Here is a 21,079-nt window from a genome sequence, read left to right on the forward strand (position 1 = left end):
ACGACAAAAAGTCGGCCTCTTTTTCTTTCGGTTATTTAGTATGTACTTATTTACAGTAATATTTAGGTTAACGGTGCAGAAAGCATAAACCTAAACCCGACTGACCTGTTTATTAAACAGGTTAAACAGGCCGGATCGGATTACCTGTTTATTAAACAGGTCGGGTTTAGATTATAATTTATGACCTGTTTATGGCCGGTTCAGGTTTATGCTTTGCTGACCCGTTTATGTCCGATCCGACCCGTTTATGTCCGACCTGACCCGATTGCCACCCCTTTCTTGTACTCCAAAGTGCCTTTTGAGGATGAACAAAAGGACAGGCATGGGGCTGTGGACTCTAGAGCTAGAGCTAGAATTTAACCCAAAAATAAAATAATGCTCTAGATGGAATCAATTTGGTTTAAAAATTAATCAAATTTGAGCTCAAATTTGAACCTTAATCATAATTAAAAAATATGATTAGAATCTCTATAGGATTTTTTTAAAAATAGTTTTAGAGTATATAATACACTTGATGTGTACCTATCAAAAAATAAAAATATTTTAGATATATTTTATATATTTAAAAATAATTTAACTAGTTTTCACAAAATTAGTTTACATTTTTGAGATTAAGAGAAGAACCGAGAAAAAATTACATATGATTAAGAGATATAATAATACTTATAGGATATTTCTCTTTTGGATTTGTATCTTTAAGTATTGTTTTGGTATTTGTTGTAACTTATATTATCTAGCGAATCTTTTGCCGAACAAACATTTGCTTCCTCCTGATTTTGCTTAGTTAGAATTAAAATTCTCCTAAATCAAACTATATGAATTTAATTATTCTATTTTTTGGTCTCTTGTTTCTATTATTTCTTATTTTTGGTCCTTTTTTAATTTGTGTAGTGTTTCATCTTTAAATTTATTAAGTATAATCCAAATTAATATGCCCATTGATTTATTTGTTCAACATCTTATGTTTGATTTTTTTCTCCTCTCCCTTAAGTCATTCCTTTGATTTTAATCTTTGTTTATAACTATTACATTATTCTATTGTTTGATTTGGTGCATAGTTTTTTTCTTACTATTTGTTTTGCCTCATCAAAGTATATTTTATGATTTCAGGATTGTAATATATGCTTTAACCATTGTTTAATTGTATTATATTTGTACTAGATGAATTATCCAATACAAAGGTGAGATCTACGGTGAATAATTATGAATATATAGAAATTCAAGTATTTTGAATATTTTTAAAGAAGATTTTATATAGTGTAAATGAACAATAATAAATAAATGACTGAATAACATAATATGGCTGTAAATTTTACTATATCCAATCAATGTAATTATGTATTATACTATTAGTACAATAATTTTTATATTTATTATATTTATATTATATAAAATCAAAATTTACTAATTATAAATATAATTGATATATGATAAATAATATAATATATAATAGATGATATATTATACTATTAATTATCATATACATATCATATTTTACTAATAGATTTTATTAAATATATTGTACTTTTGTTAATATTTTGCTTTGAATGCGAGAACCTGGTATTAATTTTTGAAAATGGTGAGACGGATATACTTCTTGCTATTAATAATTCACTTTGAATGGGAGAACCTAGTATTAATTTGGTTTCCACATTATTACTGTAATTAATCTGTTGTCCATGTTGCAAGAGGAGAGCTCTGCGCAAACAACAGAGGTTCCAATTTAGTATGTATCTATCAAATGACCTAATGGTACTTATAGATCAATGCAAAACCCTTGAACCATGGACTGTGCATCTCTGAATCTTTCATCTTGTCTAATATAAGCTAAATTAGAAATTAGAGATTAAAGCAACTTTGTGTTGCTCCAACCCCTTTCCTAATTGATTTGTGAACAACTTAAGCTTTTAGCTTAAAAATATAATGTTATGCACGCATAGATTTATGTGTTGTTGTGATACTAAGTGATTGGCAGCACACAAGATCTATTTGGGCCATTCAGAAAATCGATGACCTATCAAACATTAACATGTCAACGTTTATTGTCATATATACATATTTAGTGTGACAGTTTCCATGACTAATAGCCAGTTTATTCAAGCTTTTTTAGCAAGCCACTAGATATAAGGCATATAAATAGCTTTAGCTTCAACATGATCATCTCCCGAGATCAATTATGGTCTAATGCTTAGCTTTCAAATTGGCTTTTCCTGGCATCTTGAAAGATAATACTAGAACATGTATAGCTGAACCGAGTTCAAATCGAGAGTAGCTTGAACACCCTCCCTTCCCTTGAACAGTGCTCAAGCCAAGTCCCCCAAAACCTAATCTGTTTGTAATTGAGGATGGGATGATGGCATTTAAAATGGATTATGCAATAATTAAGATATCAGTCCAGTTGGAAATCAGATTCTTCTTGGATCAAATTAGTTGGATTACATTGGCAAAGAGACTGGAGTTACAAAAAAAGGATGCAGAAGACTTGTGATTCATTTTCACATTTAGTTTTGAGTTATTTAAAACTGGTATACCCACGGATTTGGATATGTGTCAATTCCCAATGCTATATACTTTGAGCTAGTTTCCCTCAAGTATAGCTAGATTAATCAGGTTAGGATCCAATTCTGCCAGAGAAAAGACTAACATGGCTTGACAAAATATATATAAGATTGGTTCTTGAATTTCACGGACATGTTTAGATGTCTTGTGAAAGTTGATCTAAATCGACTTGATCCAATCCAAATCAACTCCACTTGCATCATTAAAAAAGTAGCAAAGTTCAATATAATAAGTATGAGAAAATATGTATAAATAGACAAGGCTTGGAAGAATAAGTAACTGACAACGAAAGTAATAACTAGTAAATTGATGTTGGTTATGTTTATATGTCAGTGAATTCGAAGATGAGAAGAATAGTATGTTAAAAAAAAGAAAGAAAAAAAAACTCACCTAATTGTTCCTCGAAGGATGGGAGAACTGCATCTTAATTTGCCAAAAGTGAAGTTACTGGTCTTCAAAGTTCCTTTGTGTAAATTGGAGCGAGCAGCTTTTTCAAGCGGCTTCCATCTCCCCAAATTAAATGTTAAAGCTAGACCACCACACAATGTACTAAATAGTCTACTCTGTCAACTAGGAAGCGGTCTTGTGTCTGTTGGGGAGAAGAAAAAAAAAGTCCAAACCAATCATATAGACTTTGCTTAGATTTCACTAAGTTGGTCCAGGAAAATCTTGCCTTTTTGAAAGCCTCGCCTGTCAGTAGATCATTGGACCAAAACTTCACACTTGGATCATTTGCGTATATGTGTTACCAAAAACGTTTTATTAACTGAAAAATATCACTCAAAAGTCCCTCAGTTGGCGTTTGGTATTCTTATTGCTCCCTCTGAATTGGTATCACGAGATGTACAGCATTATAAAGTGAACAGTGCAAGACAGCTGAGTGACTTTTTGGAGTTACCACCGCATTGCACGTACGTAACAATCCTCATTATAATTTATAACTAGGTTTATGATTTCGATCTGCTCCTCGCCCAACTAAACCAACCACACTAAGCCTACATCAGATGATAGTTGAAAGTAACACAAAATCTCTTAATCGATCATTGCCCTTCATGCATGATATTTCCCACATCTATGTATGTGGAGGGCTTGAATTCATGAGATCTGCATTTGATGTTATTTCTCAACCTCAAATTTATCCCACGTTCGCTTGTATTAATCATCTATATATGCATGTATAGATGATTAGTACAAGCTTTACATTGATTTTAGAGTATATTTTCTTCTTTTGAAAGAGCATTGGAAATATCCATCAATTCAAACCTCAAAGCTCCACCCAACTAAGTAGAGGAGAGATGCAACCGCTTGGCTGAAGCCCAGGTTGCCATTGTGGCAACCTCAACCATGCATGGAATTTTTTTTTCCATGGCATGTGCCCGAACTATCATGCACTATGCCACAATGCTTGGCTTTAAGACTTCTTATTTCTTAACCATGGTCCTCATGATTCCAGGACAGGCGTGGTTTGTATCAATATAGCCAACACCTTCATGCCCATCACGTTGCAGATGGAGCCCACGGCTAAAAAGAAATGGAGGACTCCTAAGCAAAAAGGAGGGAGCATGGCCTTCGGAAATGACCACCACAACCAGGATGAGCTCAAGGTGGAGCCACAAGCCAGTTGTGCTTCTCCTTTCCCCTTTCCTCTTCTATTCGTCTTCTTCTTCTTCTTCTTCTTCTTCTTATCAGCCCGGGACTTGGGAGTTCATCAAAGCTTCATTCTTGGATCATGGGCAGAACCAGCACAAGGCTTCCAAGCTTCTGCTTAAACCGTGTGGCAACTCGTGTTCGGGTTCGGTCTCCGCCGACCGACTCGAAGCCCAATTCTGCTACTTCTGAGGCTGATCAGCCCCCTGAGCCTTCTGCCAATGTGGAGGAGCCCGGTGGTGCAACAAAGAAGGAGGTGGAGGTTGGCAGGAGGATCATGGTTGTTGTGGACTCGAGCCCGGAAGCTAAGACTGCCTTGCAATGGACGCTCTCGCATTCGGTCCAATGCAATGACACAATTGTTCTTCTGGATATTGTGAAGCCATCTAAGCATGGTGAGATTTAGATTTTGTTTGGATGGTTACGTAGTTTAGGAGTTGGCTAAGTGTGGAAGGTTCTGAATTCTTGTCAGGTGATCAACCTCAAGGGGAGAGAGATCCCAAGGGTTCTGAGCTCCTCTATGCTATGAAGAATATCTGCCAAGCAAAAAGAGCAGAGGTAAAGATGTTATGTTCTTCTATATATTGTTCAATTTAGCAAGTTAAGCGGCTAGGCCAAATAAGTTGATAGAATTCTTGTTTCGACGAAGGAAATTGCCGAAATGTATTAATGTTACAGTATGTAATTTGATGAGTTGGGACTTAGGAGTTCCCTAAAGCTTTGGAAGTTAGCAATTCTCATAGGTGGAAGACTGAATCAGCCTCTTAACAAATTTCCATATCTGCAGCCGGTGACCTAGTGATACAGTACGAGATAAAGTGGCAAAATTTTAAGCCAAAATGCGTGTTGAGCCATCTACTTGGAAAAATTCATAGCATTGATCATCATAATTCGATGCATAGTTTTATCTCACCAATCTAATTTGATGTATATGTTTATCAAGTTTAAGATGTATTACAAATCAAAGTCTTTTATTTTTTTTTTCAAAAAAGAAGGGCAGATCAAAATCAATTTGCCCGAATATATTCAAATCATGAGCCTGGTCAAACCATTTGCATGTAATAATGACACTTGATGCATGCTAGGAAATCAGGGAAGTATAAAAATTGTTACTTTCATTTAGTTTTTGTTTTTCTAAGAAAACAGTGAAATTAAAGAATCAGTCATCTTACAGAAGCAATGAAATGAAATTATAGGACATTTCTTATATATGAAATCATTCTGATCAACAACCTACGCAAAGTTCACAAGTAAAATAGTAAGAGCAAACTTAATCAAAACTGAGCAATTTTTCATGGTTTCAGAAGTCATCATCTGGTGACTAAGACTAGGCAACCACCTAACAAAAGGTGAAGACAATGATTTCAACCATTTGTTGGGTATATATCCTTGTCCACCAACTAATCTTTAGGCCCTACTCCAACTGACCTCTCCTCCATGGTAACCACCTATGGACTCTATACATAATGCAGTAATGCACCATTACTTTTTTTCTTCTTCTTCTTCTTTTCCTTAAGGCTATCAATTAGTTAAAAGAGGTTTAAACTCGTTAATCTCCTGTGGCAATTTTTGTCAGGTCCAGGTTGAACTTTCTCTAGTGGAAGGGAAAGAGCGAGGTCCGGCCATCGTCGAAGAGGCCAGAAAGCAGGGAGCCTCCCTCCTTATCATGGGGCAGAAGAAGCGATCGATCACATGGCGGCTACTAATGATGTGGGCTGGGAATAAGATCGGAAGCAGTATCGTGGAGTACTGCGTACAGAATGCGAGCTGCATGGCTCTCGCAGTGAGGAGAAAGAGTAGAAGAGGTGGTGGATATTTGATCACCACCAAGCGACATAAAGACTTCTGGCTTTTAGCTTAAAAATGGCTGGAAGTAAATGGTTGTTGCAATGGAAGATGTGTGGTTTGAGTGTGATGACTGTAAATAATAGAAGGAAAGATGGAATCCGTAGGTTTGTTAATCTTTATTGTTACTGTGTGATAGATTTACTTCGTTGGTCAGAGGAGCATGCGTTGACTCAGTGGTGCTTGCTGAGTGAAAAATAATGTGGTTTGTCGTATCAATGGAACAAGTTCTTCAAATAAAAAGATGTTACTACGACCATGCGGGCATTTACTGAGCCTTCTTTATTGAGAGAAATTATATGTACACACCATGTGCACCATAAAGTCGTGCGCCCCACCAATTATTTCATCTCGTTTTTAGATTGTTGCCTGCTCAATTCATCTTATCCCAATTTATCTTTGTGATAACGGTTGACATGGTGCATATGGTATAGAATATATATTTTTATTAAAAATAAAAAAAATATTATTAAAAAAATATGTTTGATTCGTAATTGGAATCGGAATCGTCATGAATTGGAATGACAATATTCTCCAATGCAATTAGTTCATGACTAGGATCAGAATCGAAATCTGATTTGAATACTAAAAAAGAGTCGGCATTGAATTTTGTAGAATCAAGTTATTTTTATTCTCTTTTTGAATCGAAATGCGAATGAAACTTTCTCTAAGAAAATAGTTGGAAAGCAACTATCTCTTCGGAAACTCAATTTTTTTCAACCAAATATAACGTAGAAGTAAACAAGTTTGTTGGATCATTTCTAAAATTTTTTGAAAGAAAAATAAAATGTGGTCGATCCACCGGTTTGATTTTGCTTTTTATCCCATGTCACACTGTTCAATTTCACCGGAGTTAAAAAAACATGTTAGATTGTACCAAAAAAACAAAAACATGTTAGATTAATGTAATAAAACAAAAAGGAAAAAGGATCGCCGTTGCCGGGGATCGAACCCGGGTCGCCCGCGTGACAGGCGGGAATACTCACCACTATACTACAACGACTTGGTGACTCGCTACTCGTATATTCATTTTAACGAATTCAAAGTGGCAACACTTGCTCCACAAACTCCCTTCCTTTCTTAGGCTCCTTTGGTTCCCGAAAAAAAAGAAGAAAAAAAAAAGTGTGGTTAACGAAAAAGCAAAGAAATGTTTCTTATTTGGTTGGAATTTTTAAACGAGAGAAACGAAAAAGTACTTTTTCAGATATCATCTTTCTAAGAATTATATTTTTAGAAGAAAAAATGCTTTCCACGAACCAAATGAGCTCTAAAGGAATGATAGATAGGGTACCAATCCGTAGTCAAGACAAAATTCTGGGTGAAAATTTCTCCTCTCAAGCATTGAACCTCCTCTCCACAAAAGAAAGGTGAAACTACTAGCTAGGCTATAAGGCGAGGAGGTGGGCTTAGAATTCACTGCTTCGGCTTTTGATGTCATTTCTAGAACGGTCTTCGGAAGTCGTTACATCGAAGGGCATATCATCTTCTAACAAGTTAGTAGAGCTGGGTGTAATCGCTGTAAAGAATTCACAAACCATTTGAATTTCCTTTTTCAGGTGAGCTGCCTAGCTCTTTAATTAATTTGTTTTGCTTTTTTTTTTTTGTTCGGGCATGTAAGCTGCAAATTTGAAGCTGTTTTCAAGAGCAAATGGCATGAATGCAAACTATTAATCCATTGCTCAATAATTTAATTTTGCTTTTGTTTCTTTCCATCCTGAACTACATTATCTCTTTCTAATCCTTGCTATTTATCTATATATCCATGAAGAACATTTATACAAAACCAAGTTGGCATCAAGTCAGACAGGTCGAGCAAGGTATAAGGCAATCCATCATGAGGTGTATAAAGATTAGGGAGGAAAGGAATAATGAGATTTGGTGTAAGAAAATATAAAATATATAATAAATCTACCTCATTCTATCAGCTTAAGCTGTGGAATAAGTGGTGATTTTAATATTGTATCAAAAAAAAGATTCTGAGTTCGAACTGTCTTTCCGCACTTTTTAATCTAATTATTAAAAATTTCACATATTGGGCTCACCTATTAAAAGAAAAGTCTGAACCATATGAGAAGGAGTGTACGAAAATATAAAATATATAAATAAATCCATCTCACCCTATCGGAGACCAAACAGATAATGGAAGACATCATAGATGAATGCAAGACATTCAATATTGGAGGGCGCAGGACAAGTGCTAGTATGTTATCACTGATTGGCCTTCTCCTAGCTATCAATGCAGATGGGCAAGAGAAGGCAACAAAGTAGGTTATCGAGCTCGTATTACCAAATTAAAGATGAAAGCAAATATAATATTTTCAATAAATTATAGCCTAATGTCATAACCTTTTAAAATTAAATTCTTATGGCCAATACGGCAATTTTTAAGTACGAAGAGCATGGATGTTGTTATTATTATACAATCAATACGTTGGTTTTGTATTCATGAGCATTGAGGTCATTATCATTATCAACAATTAAACATTTATTCTAACAACTAATACATGCATTTTGTATTAAGAGTATTGACATTATCATTATGAATCATTAATTCGTTGATTTTATTCCAGAGCAACTAAGATAAGGCTTTGATATACATGATGGAGCCCAATTCAATCTGACAGATTAAGCCACGGAATTAGTTATCTATATCAATTTATTCCATGTGGGGCCAAACCTCACGCTTTACCCTTGACAAGAACTTAATTTGGTTCATTCCTTTAATCTCTCCAATTATACTTCATCATACTTAGTCCAAACTAATGATAACCAATGATGATTCATTGATAAACAATATCCAATTATGGAATGTGAACTGTCCTTTGCTTGCAAAATTTGTTCTTTTTGTAACTTTCAGTCCTAGTTGCTTGCAGATGATCATAATCATCAGTGAGTCTATAATTTGTAAAGACTACACCCAGTGGCCTTGATTACTACGAAGTAGCAAAGAAGGTGAGGCTTGGAAGGCTCTCACTTCCAGCTAGGGGTGCAAATGGGTCGGGTCGGGTCGGATCCTAGGTGACCCCGATCCGACCCGGTTTTTTGTTCGGGTCCCAATTTTGGACCCGGTCGGGTCCGAGTCGGGTTCGAGTCAGGTCTGGGTCTGATTCGGGTCGAGTCCGGGTCCGATCGGGTCGAATTTTTTTGTGCTTTTGGAAAAAAATTTGGGCAAATCTAATTTGGTCATATCATAATTATGAGGTGCTGGGTGACCCATGACTTGAAAGACTTTGCAATTGAGCTCCAGTCAGAACAGATGACCCATGACTTACTAACTAAGTCGGTCTACAAGCCAAATTTCATATCACACAATTTTTTATCTATATGACTGATTGGACGGAACTTGGTGTCTCCCAGCTCCCCTCTCACGAGGACAAAAAAAATCCCAGACCTTCTTCCAAAATCCAATTCCATTACAGAAAACTGGCACATGACCCATATTCAGTTGCAGTGTTCCCTCACTTTCTCCCTTCAAAAGTTAAAAGAAACAAAAACCAAAAAACAGAAGAAAAAAAAAAAAGGCAGCTACCGAGACACCAGAGGTCTCAACAGTGTAATAGATCGAGAGAGAATCCTGACGGGCCGACGTTCCTTTGGATTCTGTGAACCTATGCTTGTTGCTAACTTGCTATCCTCCCACACTGACCAAAGTACCACAACCCACGCCAAAAAAAAAAAGAAAAAGAAAAAAAAAGAAAAGACTTTCTTTTGCTTTTCCTCTCTCTCTCTTCGGGTCCATTCGGGTCAGATCGGGTCCGTTTGGTAAACCCAGACCCGACCCAGAAAATGATTCGGGTCCAATTTTAGGACCCGACCCGGACCCGCGGGTCCTAAAATTCGGGTCGGGTCGGGTCTACGCGGGTCGGGTCGGATCGGGTCACGGGTCGACCCGACCCATTTGCAGCCTTACTTCCAGCAGAAATAGAGGTGGCTGTTTCACCACTGGATCGTCACCATGACCTCAAGATGTTGGGGAATTATGCTCATCTCTTCAAGCCAGAGAGGTTCACCAAGGGAGTGGCAAAAGCTACGAACAATACAATGGCTTTTCTGCCTTCCGGCATGGGTCCTTGGATACGTGTGGGCCAAAGGTTTGCAGCAACTGAATCTGAGTTAGCTCTATTGATGATCCTGCAGCAATTCTCCTTCACTCTATCACCTATAGAAGGTCCACTAGTATGTCCAACATCTTACAATATTTGCCCACAGCATATATTTCAATTTGTCTTTCATAATTTGGTAAATGGATTACAAACTGATTCAAGAACTTAGGTCATGTTTGGCTAGGGAGAGTTGGACTCTGGAGTAGGAATGGGTATGAGTGACTCCTATTCTGGCCATTCCAATTTCGAAGGAAATGAGAATAATCCAATCCCTACCATTTCTTAGTATTCAAATCCCTTTATGATTTTGATTCCGATTTTGGTTGCAAACCAAACGTGCCTCTTAGATGGAAGATTTGGATTCACATAGATCTTGTTACTTTTTTTTGTTTTTTGTTTTCAATTCAAGTAAATGACATAATTAGTTTAACTAAAATCAGTCAGTACCTGTTGACAGTGAACTTCTCTGGAATCAGTATCAAGCAAGTTTGCTATAACAAGTAGATTGCAGGCTTTGCATGAAAGTAGCACTCTGTAGACGGATCCATTGTTATTTCAACTGAGGTTTCTGATCTGGATCAATTAAGAGATAATTTTCATAAACTTATACTATATATAATTACCCTAGATTTCCCTGATCTATAAAGAGTCTGGTTGTCAGCCACACTTGGTATTGTTTAGAGAGTTAGAAGAAGAGCATAATGTTGGAATTTAAATCTTCCGCCTAGGTTTTTGCTGTTGCTGCAATAAATGGATATGATATTGTTAAATATCTTAATTCACCAAAATTTTATGTGCAATTGCAGCAGATGCAAAAGTGACTCGAAGAATCCAGAAGATTTGCATGTGGTCTTTTGAATGTTCCCATCTTCAAGTTCTTTCATATTTAAAGTAGAAAATGTTTAATTTGTTTTAAGATAACCAATGAATAACAATAGAAAGAAAAACCTAAGAAATGTCAACTTTGGAAGGCTAGGCATGTCTTCAGAGAGGTGAATGGGGCCACGGACTGGATGACCTCGTATGTAGCCGACCGCTCTGAGAGTACCCTATAGAACGAGGAAAGAAAGTTGCCTATGGCACTTCGCGATTTATTGTTTTTTGATTTTGTTGAATGCATTCATACTAGGTCTGTATGAATCATCCGATTAACCAAAAAAAGAAAAGAAAGAAGAGAAGTTAGGACATAGCACCTCAAACATCTCTAATATGTGCTACTCCACATCAACATAGTTTTATTGAATCCCAAAAAATCCGACCAACAGAATTTGGGTTCTTGGGTCGGCATCGCTCGCCTCGCACTGTGTGCTAGCACTAGCAGACCAATCAATAAGTTCTAGGCTCGAGCCATCCTAAATTTATGTTTCAAAGTGCCAGTAAGAAAGAAAGCATCCACTGTTCCATCCATTGGAGCACACAAAATAGAAGGCCCTTTAATTCAGGTCAATCAAAGTAGGACCAACTAATGTTAACAACCTTTCAAAAGTACTAGCCTAAGCCCAAGAACTAACTCCTTTGCCTCCAAAATCCAAATGTGTAGGCTAGTAGCAAATCAACTGTGTCCTCAACTGCTGTCTTCTTTTTCTACCACGTTTTCCAGCACACGAGCTGGGGGGGTTGGGTGGATGCTGAGTTGCCACCAAAACCGCCGACATCACACCAACCTCGTTTACTAATTATAACTAATCCTCTCCATCATTTCGCATGACTCTTCATATTATTCCACAGATCAGACGGCTGACAATCATTGATCTGACAGTGCCGTGGGAGAACAGAAGCTTGACTCTGTTCGCTTTCTGTATATATATGCTTTTCGGGGCGCCCAAGTAAAGGGGCTTTCTTCCGCTGTTTCGGATTGCCCCCTTGTGGTCACCAAAATCCTCTCCAACTTCGATGCCGTCGGTGGTCTTCCTCAATCAATCTCGGTCCTCGATGGATCGCCGTTTCTCTAGCTTTTGATGCCCCCTGGATTCGCGGCAGCCTCCTTGGCCTCCTGCCCTCTTCGTCGCCTCATAGGAAGGTGGCAAACCAGCAGAAAAGGAGCTCTTTCGGTGTTGTTCGTCGGATTCGAGGCTTGGGCTGTTGATTTGGATGCGAAACTAGTCGGAATCGGTGGGAAAGGTGGGAGCTTGGGGATGCGGAGGAGGTGCGGGATGTGGAGTTTGGAGCTGGCGGAAGGAATCTGAAGGGTTGGTGGGTGTTGGTGGGGCGGACGCGGGTTTTGCATCGATTGAGACATGCGGCGGAGGGCGCCCGAGTTCCGGCGTCCGGCAAGGAGGAGGCTTTCGGATTGGATCTGGTGGCTTCTGGGGATCTTTGTCGTTGCGGGGTTGGGGCTCTTTGTCGTCCACCATCACCAACAGGAACGGTTTGGGCCGCCGATACGGGTGAGAATTTTGATGCTCTGTGAGTGCTTTGTTTGAATGATTGATCTGATTCTATTAGTCATATGTTTTGAGTCAAAAGTATCGGTTATATTCAACAAGATCATAAGTCACATGTTTTGAGAAACAAAAGTATCGGTTTTGATTTCAACTAGATCATTAATCACCTGTTTTGAGAAAAAAAAGGCTCGATTTTGATTTCATTTCTCTTGTCTTGTCTTGTTTATACCGTGAGACACTTGAAGTTGGAAGCTTCTTAGCTGATTTGTTCAATGGAGGGGGACTTGATTCGAAGTGGACTGTGCTATGTAGTTATGGATTGTGTGTGAGAATCTGGAAACTGGATGTTATGACTGATTACTCATTGCCAAAAAAATAATTTTGATGGCATAAACTCATTGGCCATTAATTGTTATGTTAACAGCTGCCAATGGAGCTAACCGAATTTTTCTGAAATTAGTTCGTTGGTGAATCCTAGTTAGAAGTTAAAAGTGAGGGTTTAATCATAAAATTTAGGTAGCATGCTACTTTAGTTGATGTGAAATTTGACTCAGTATCACATTGGTTTCGTTTTCTGTGATGTTTTTTGCATTATCAATGAACTATGTCTTACTATCAAAAGCTCCTCAAAAAATGCACACAAATTTAAAGGCGAAGAGAGGATTTGGCAAATTTTGGATGATGTGGGATGCTATTGGTTAATCTGTTAATCAAATATTAATAACTGTCAGTTAAATAGATTCGAATTCAAAGAAAATTACAGAGTATAACCATATGCCACTTGTGTAAAGTCTCATGTATTGATAAATTTAGTTGGCATTGCTGAACAGCTTGCCTTAATGCAATGAGTTGACGAACCATCTCCAGGATTCTAAGTGCTAAAAACGAGTGAATCTTTTTCTTGCAGTGCTAAGATCTTGCAAGATTCACTTCCATGAGAATATTTTGACTAAATGATTCAGGGACCTTATGTTAGCCAGAGGATTTTCTTTTCTACCACCTCCGATATACCTGACTATGTTCAACCAACTGCTTGGTCCCTTATTAAAACACTGTTATCAGCAGACCCCTATTCCAAATTGACTTTTGCAACAAATTTCTTCAGAAGTTAAGCACACGTGAATTGTCCAAGTCAGTTTGGTGTAATTTATTATTTTAAACACATATAATACATAAAAACATGTATACCTAATTGCATGCATGATCATGATTTCACCGCAATACAGATCTGGAACTTCGAATATTCATTTTCTTACTAGGAGTATTATCTCCATCATCCTAAATGGTTAAATTTGAAAGCTCCATTATGATTGAAATGAAGCTTCCTTTCGGTTATTATTTGCATAAGCCATTCTGGCCAAGGTTTTCATCCTGGCAGAGATCTTCCCAGTCTATCTGTTTGTATTGTTTTCAGGCATACACTGTTTCAATATATATAAAACAGCGGTCTGTGGTATATTTGCTATTGTAAATTTATATATCCTCCAATATATCAATGTTATCAACTGAGACATTAGTGTGTTACTACTCTAAATTGGTGTTTTAATCACCACCCAACAGAATCAAGGATTAAAGCAATTGTTAGTGTTTACTCGACTGGTTGATATTTCAGTATTTTGGTCATTCTTGGCATAACTCAGTTCCAGGCCCATTTGGTTATGCCCCGAAGGAAAAAGGGGAAGGGGGAAAGAGGGAAACGGAGGGGGGGGGGGGGGCGCATATCACTCCAAAATGGGGGGATATCCTGCCAAATGCCAAATGCCAAAAAAGGGGGCAGCATAAAGGCTTATACCATGTGGGTTTATAAGTGGGCCCACATAATAAAAAATCCCCTCCAAATACCTTCTCCCCCTTATACACTATAAATGCATAAAAAAATAGGAAGGCAATTTTCTTTTCATGATGAAATCCAAAATATCTTAAATTCCGATGCCTTCACTTTTCCCCTGCCTTATCCCTCTAACCAGACACCAAAAAGCCCCTATTCCATGGAATAGATCTATACCTTCCAAATATATTCTATAATCAGATGCAACTGAATTTATCTTGTATTTGTTATGCACTGAGATGGAAGAGATATGAAACCTTTGGTTTGTGACTGTCATATTCAATTTGTCCCATTGAAGCTCAAAATATTTGATGTATCAACATATCAGATTATTGTATAAGTTGGGGTACTTGAATACCAAAATCTTCGTTATGGGCCTGGAGATGGGGAATTCAGTTTTATTGATGAGTCTATTTAATGCAAGATATTTCATGAATAAAGCAAACTGATGTTCTAATTGTAACTTTTGCTATATATAAGACCAAGATCAATGATCGCCGAACTAACCCGAACCAGGCGGTTCGGCCCATACCAAACCTAACCAACACCAAGTCGGGACAATTCGGCAACGCGGGTCAGTTCCTCTATAAAACCCCGCCACCTGGTTTGATCACTTTGATGGTTCAAGAGCCTTTGAGGTCTCTCTTGCTCGTTCTCTCTTTGCCAGCAGAACATTGGCCTAATGGCCTAATTGCAAGAAAGCTCTGCATGGGCCACCACAATTAAATGTTGGAGATTAATGGTCCTATGAGAAAATAGGTTTTATTTCACTATCTGGAGATGAAAACCATGCAGTAGAGGTGAGTTAACTTATTTTATAATTATTTGAGTCTTGGGATGAAGCATTGTGATAGTTTAGTAATTTTATAATTTTTTACCATTGTTAATATTTGTTTCTGCACAAAGAGGACTAATGGTGTGGTTCAGAGACACTTATTGGGTTCTTTTGTCAAAAGAGAAAGAGACAGAGTCGTAATCATTGTTCTAGGTGGGTGGGGCGTTGACAATGCTCTAGGGTATTTTGAAAGTTCTACCGTGAAAGGAGAAATATGGGAAATGAATGAGAGTAGTGAGCAAAGATAAGAGAAGGAAAGCAGGTAGCGGGAGGAAAAAGACAGGAGAAAATAGGACAAGAATGGGAAGAAATAGGAGACCCAACTGATGCATAGGAGGTGTTGGGATAACTTAACCTATGGTTCTTTGGAGAGTAATTGTTAATCGTCCGTGGGACTATCAGAAGCATTTTCATCTTGTGCTTGGATCAGCCAACTATTTGCTCTCCTCCTTCGAAGAAGTGGTGCAAAACTTACATGCGAAAATACTGCAGTTCCTGGTTTAACTTTGTAACACTGTTTGCAACTCGTTTTTGGACTTTTATAAATTTTGACAACTTATTCAGGAAAAGAAAAGGTAAAACAAAAGGAGAAAGGAGCAAAGACCTCACTGCTTTATCTGTCAGCATAAGCGTCACTATAATAGTTTTATAAACTTTATAATTGGGCAGAGACACTGAAACAGTCCGAGTCTATTGATTAGATTGTCTTTGTGAATGTGGAGGCATCTCCTGAATTGGAAGGCTCAATTTTGATCTGGTTGCTGTTGAGAGTTAAATAGTCTTTTGCTTGCATTAAATTCCAGATGTGATGCAATTACGATGACATAAGGTACCCTGTTGCTTGCCTTGATTACTTACTATTAATTTCAGTGGCAGACCTCAGGTTTTTGACCTCTTTGTAAAACACGGCATCGAGGAAATAAAATGAGTATTTCCCATCTGTCAGGCCTTCTATTCTGTGGAGTGGCTTAGTTCACCTTTGCAGCGCTTAAGCATTTTTTTGGCTGTTTGCAGTGATTATTCAGTATGTCATCTCCTATTGAATCTTTTGAAATGCTCTGCTACAATGATCTGCTAGACTTTGCCAAAACTGACAGTGCATACTGGTTTCTTAGTAGTATAAGTTATATTCCTCCTTGGTTTGTCTTGCATATATCCAATAAGTTGTAAAGGACCTTATGATGTGCTATATTGTGATTTGTATAATTTGCTTCCTTTTGCAGTCTGCCTCACCTCATGCCTTTTCCTACAATTTTCAGGACAAGGGTCCAGTGACAGAAGATACTCCTCATGGAAGTTTAAATGTCACACTAGAGCTTTTAAGCAGTACATCTTTTGCCAGACAGTTGGCTGATCAAATGACACTTGCGAAGGCTTATGTAGTGATTGCGAAAGAGCATAGTAACCTTCAGCTTGCTTGGGAGCTTAGCTCACAGATCAGAAATTGCCAACGGTTGCTCTCTCAAGCAGCTGTGAGAGGAAAACCTGTCACCCAGGAAGAAGCGCATTCCATAGTCAGTCGCCTAGCACAGCTGATATACAATGCCCAAGACTCCCATTATGACATCAGCACTGCGATAACAACATTGAAGAACCATGCCGTTGCCCTTGAAGATCGTGCAAATGCAGCGACAGCGCAGAGTGCGGCTTTTGGTCAATTGGCTGCTGAAGCCATGCCAAAAAGTCTCCACTGTTTGAACATAAAACTGACAGAAGAGTGGTTTGGAGATCCAATACTCAGAAAACTCGGAGATGAGCATAGGAACTCACCTCGGCTTGTGGACAACAACTTGTACCATTTCTGTATATTCTCTGACAATGTGCTGGCAACCTCAGTGGTTGTGAATTCCACTGTCTCCAATGCTGAGCACCCTCAACAGCTTGTCTTTCATGTGGTCACTGATGAGGTCAACTACCGGTCCATGTTGACGTGGTTTCTCAGGAATGACTTCAAAGGGTGTACGATAGAAGTTCGGAGAATAGAAGAGTTCTCTTGGTTGAATGCTTCATACTCCCCATTGGTGAAACAGTTGTTGGAGGGAAGAGCCCAGGCTTATTACTTCACAGATGGTTCAGTAGATCAGAATGGGGAAACAAACTTCAGGAACGCAAAATTTGCTTCATTGTTGAACCACTTGCGATTCTATATCCCGCAAATATACCCACTTTTGGAGAAGGTGGTGCTTCTTGATGATGATGTTGTGGTGCAGAAGGATCTAACGCCTCTATTTTCAGTCGAATTGCATGGGAATGTAATTGGAGCTGTTGAGACTTGCCTTGAGGCGTTCCATCGGTTCTACAAGTACCTCAATTTCTCCAATCCACTGATGAGCTCAAAATTTGATCCTCAAGCATGTGGGTGGGCATTTGGAATGAATATCTTTGATCTGATCGCATGGAAGAAAGCAAATGTGACTGCACTATATCACTACTGGCAGGAGCAGAATGCTGACCGGATGCTCTGGAAGACAGGCACGCTTCCTCCTGGCCTTCTTGCTTTTTATGGGCTGATGGAGCCACTTGACAGGAGATGGCATGTTCTGGGATTGGGGTATGACTTGGACATTGATGATAGGTTGATAGAGAGCGCAGCTGTTGTGCACTATAGTGGGAATTTGAAGCCATGGCTAAAGTTGGCCATCAGCAGATATCAACATTTATGGAATCGGTACGTGAATTCCACACATCCATATATTAAAGAATGTAACACCCATTGAAGCATTGCAGTTTCACTCTATTCTTCCTTGACGTTCTCTCAATTTATTATAGTCAAGTTAAAACTTTCAGTTTGATGGTTGTCATTTTTGAAGTCTTATTTACTTCTTGAAGAGAAAAGGTCATACTCAAGTTGGTTGTCACTGAGGTCTTACATTTCTTTGGACCTCTAATTCTGGTAATTCAACCAGATAATTGGACACCAATTGTAAAACAGAGATTCACTCGGATCAGTTCTTAGCTCTTTTGAAATTGAAAGTGTAACAAGGTCCTTCATATTAATTTGAGGACTGCTTTGTTTATATAGGAGTGCAGTTTCTATTAGCGTGTTTGGTAACACCAACTCAATATCATGCCTTATCAAAATGGTAGCTTTATTTTTCTGAAGGTTAAAGTTACTCAGGACTAGACTTGTAAATCATTTCTCGAGAGCTTATTAATAGAGCGGTTCATTGTTCTGTCTTTATGGGGCATGTATGTTTATATATTTCAGTGTCTGTGATTTTATATACTGTTAAGATGGATTGATGACTGTTGCACATTGTTTGAATGTCAAAATGATTGCACTTATGGGAGTTGTAGTGATGATTAAAATGTGGGCATGCATGGATGAATGCCTGCAGATTTGCCTCCATATGGAAAATAAGGTTTGCAGTCCCAGGAAAATTTATTAGTTTTGATGTTGATTACTTGAAGCATGTGAGACTGAGCAGCAGATAACCCAACTTATCCATCTGTTTGTTTTTTTTTATCACCTGGGCGTGCTCGGTGTTGCTTCTATTTTGTAAGGAGAGATGGAGAAGCTAGAATCTAGGTTTTCTAGCTGCTTCTGAAAATGCTTTTTTGATTTTTTTTTGACTTCTTGTAGGAGCACTTCTGAGAGGATCTTAGCAAACACTAATCTTTTTTTTTTTTGGTGCTTTAAGATCACAAATGCTTTTCTTAAGCAATAAATAGTAAAAACATGCCCTCAAAATCATCATTCTGTTAGATCAAAGACATCTATGCTTGCACTGTGATGATAGATTTGATCCTTGACATCAATGTGGACTTGGCTAAATGGAACCAGTCCATAAAGCCCCAATTTTTCCAACCATACATTGGATTACAAAAGTTGCTTCGAATCTCCTGGCTTGCCACCACCGCATGAGTCAGGATCGATGCTTGATCTGAGAGGAATGAAGCCTCTTCTTTCAGTACACATCCAAAGTAGAATGCTGCAGCAATGCCCATCTACACATTGTGAACCATGCCATTCCATGTTGTTGCATGCTCTCTATGTTTGAGATGAAGAGGGTCTAGTTCATGCTGCATATAGATAGGATTCATCTAATTATGCACTCTTTTGTTTTTCTTTTCTGCCCCCTCCCTTTCTTGATCCAGGGGCTGGGGGCATAACCATTGTTAAGCTTCTTTCATCATAGGTGTATGGAAGAAATAATCCAATTGGCTCGCCGTCGCCGGACTTGTCTTGTGAAGTCGGCACGATGCTTCAAAGAACCTGTGAACATACACCTTCAGACAAAAATCTATTGAAGATGACCTCAACAATGAACTTTTTTTTTTTTTTTTCATGTTGACATAGAAAATGGAAAAGACGAGCATGCCGCTATCAAACTTCTAGGAAAAATTATAGAAGATGATGTGCTTAAATCCAAACTCAGACGACTTGATGGCAAAAATCTTGTTTTCATCCCATTGGATCTATTCTTTGGGGAGCACACTAGATCTAGGGGTGGCAATCGGGTCGGGTCAGGCATAAACAGGTCGGGTCAGAAAACTATAAATCTGAACCCGACCTGTTTATTAAACGGGTCAGGAATTACAAACCTGAACCTGACCTGTTTATTAAACAGGTAACCCGACCCGACCCGTTTAACCTGTTTAATAAACAGGTAACCTGTTTACCTAACCCGACCCGACCTGTTTAACCTGTTTGCCCAACTTGACCCGTTTAACCTGTTTAGGCCTGTTTAATCTGTCCAACCCAACCTGTTTAACCTGCCCAACCCGACCTATTTAGACCTGTTTAGACCCGTTTAACCTGTTTAACCCGTTTAACCTGTTTAGACCTGTTTAACCTGCCCAACAGTTAAACGGGTTAAACGGTTTAGACGGATCAGACATCTAAAATCCGTATCCGACCCAATTAATAAACAGGTTAAACGGGTCGACCTGTTTACGACCCGAACCTGTTTAGGCCAAACCCAAACCTGTTTATGACGGGTCGAACACGGGTCGGGTTGGCGGGTCGGGTCATATTTTGCCACCCCTAACTAGATCCCTTTCGATAAAGCCATGGCTATGTTAGATAATTGTGTCAATTCAATGCTTCAAGTCATCCAGTTCAGTGTGGCTGATCAAAAGACAAGGATATACGGTGCGTTGTGACTGCAACTAATTCAAACTTGACAAATGTGCTAAAACCTGTCCCCACCAATCTTTTTGCAAAGGCCTTAAATATTGTGGTCACCTTATGAACCACAAGGGAGCCAACAGCCCGCGTGAGACCCAAACATTAGATGTACGTAAAAACATTCTCGGTATGCCTTTCACTCACTGCTCATTGTTTATTGACAGTTAGCTGGTTTGTGTACCATTGACAAAATGATGCTTCAAGATTTTATGGATTCTGAAAAATTTATATCGGACATATGATTTGAATTACCTTATTCTATTCATAGCACTGATGTGCTCTATATACAAGTTGAGCCTCCAGTACAGTAGAATATAATAAAATTTCATGATTATGGAAAAGATATTAGGGATTAGATATAGTATAATACAATAGCAAAATTCTAAGATTTGATACAAATACTAATTTTGAATATGATAATCAGATTCTATAATTTTTGGAAATTGATCTGAGGTATCATACCAAGATTGTGCATACAATATATGGCAGCTATGATATCCAATATCGTATATACAAGAATAGGCGAGATTGTGCATGATTCTAAGTTGTAATACTCTCTCTCAAGTTGGTATAAGTAGATTCGTAATACCCAACTACGTTGCAGATAAAAAAATAATCACGGCCCAAAGCCTTGATAAAAATATCAGCACGCTGATTGTTACTTCGAAGGAACTTGGTCTGGATTGTGCCTACTTGTAGTTTTTTTTGAACGACATGATAATCTATTTCGATGTGTTTTGTCTGCTC

General features: G+C 38.2%; 2 protein-coding genes and 1 non-coding gene across 3 annotated transcripts; 2 read left to right on the forward strand and 1 right to left on the reverse strand.

Moving 5' to 3' along the window:
• Positions 1–4,143: 4,143 nt before the first annotated feature.
• On the forward strand, positions 4,144–6,294 carry LOC103704214. Its single transcript, XM_008787414.4, has 3 exons — positions 4,144–4,601; positions 4,679–4,764; positions 5,783–6,294. Exons 1-3 carry the CDS (start codon positions 4,289–4,291, stop codon positions 6,065–6,067), a joined length of 684 nt encoding a protein of 227 aa, XP_008785636.1. The 5' UTR covers positions 4,144–4,288; the 3' UTR covers positions 6,068–6,294.
• Positions 6,295–6,982: 688 nt separating this feature from the next.
• On the reverse strand, positions 6,983–7,054 carry TRNAD-GUC. Its single transcript has one exon. It is a non-coding gene; the product is annotated as a tRNA-Asp (tRNA).
• Positions 7,055–11,970: 4,916 nt separating this feature from the next.
• Positions 11,971–18,382, forward strand: LOC103704215 (hexosyltransferase GAUT11-like). The gene is made up of 2 exons (XM_008787415.4): positions 11,971–12,541; positions 16,461–18,382. Exons 1-2 carry the CDS (start codon positions 12,392–12,394, stop codon positions 17,916–17,918), a joined length of 1,608 nt encoding a protein of 535 aa, XP_008785637.1. The 5' UTR covers positions 11,971–12,391; the 3' UTR covers positions 17,919–18,382.
• Positions 18,383–21,079: the final 2,697 nt, after the last annotated feature.

The sequence above is a fragment of the Phoenix dactylifera genome, chromosome 15 (genome assembly GCF_009389715.1).
Source record: "Phoenix dactylifera cultivar Barhee BC4 chromosome 15, palm_55x_up_171113_PBpolish2nd_filt_p, whole genome shotgun sequence".
NCBI classification, from domain to species: domain Eukaryota; kingdom Viridiplantae; phylum Streptophyta; class Magnoliopsida; order Arecales; family Arecaceae; genus Phoenix; species Phoenix dactylifera.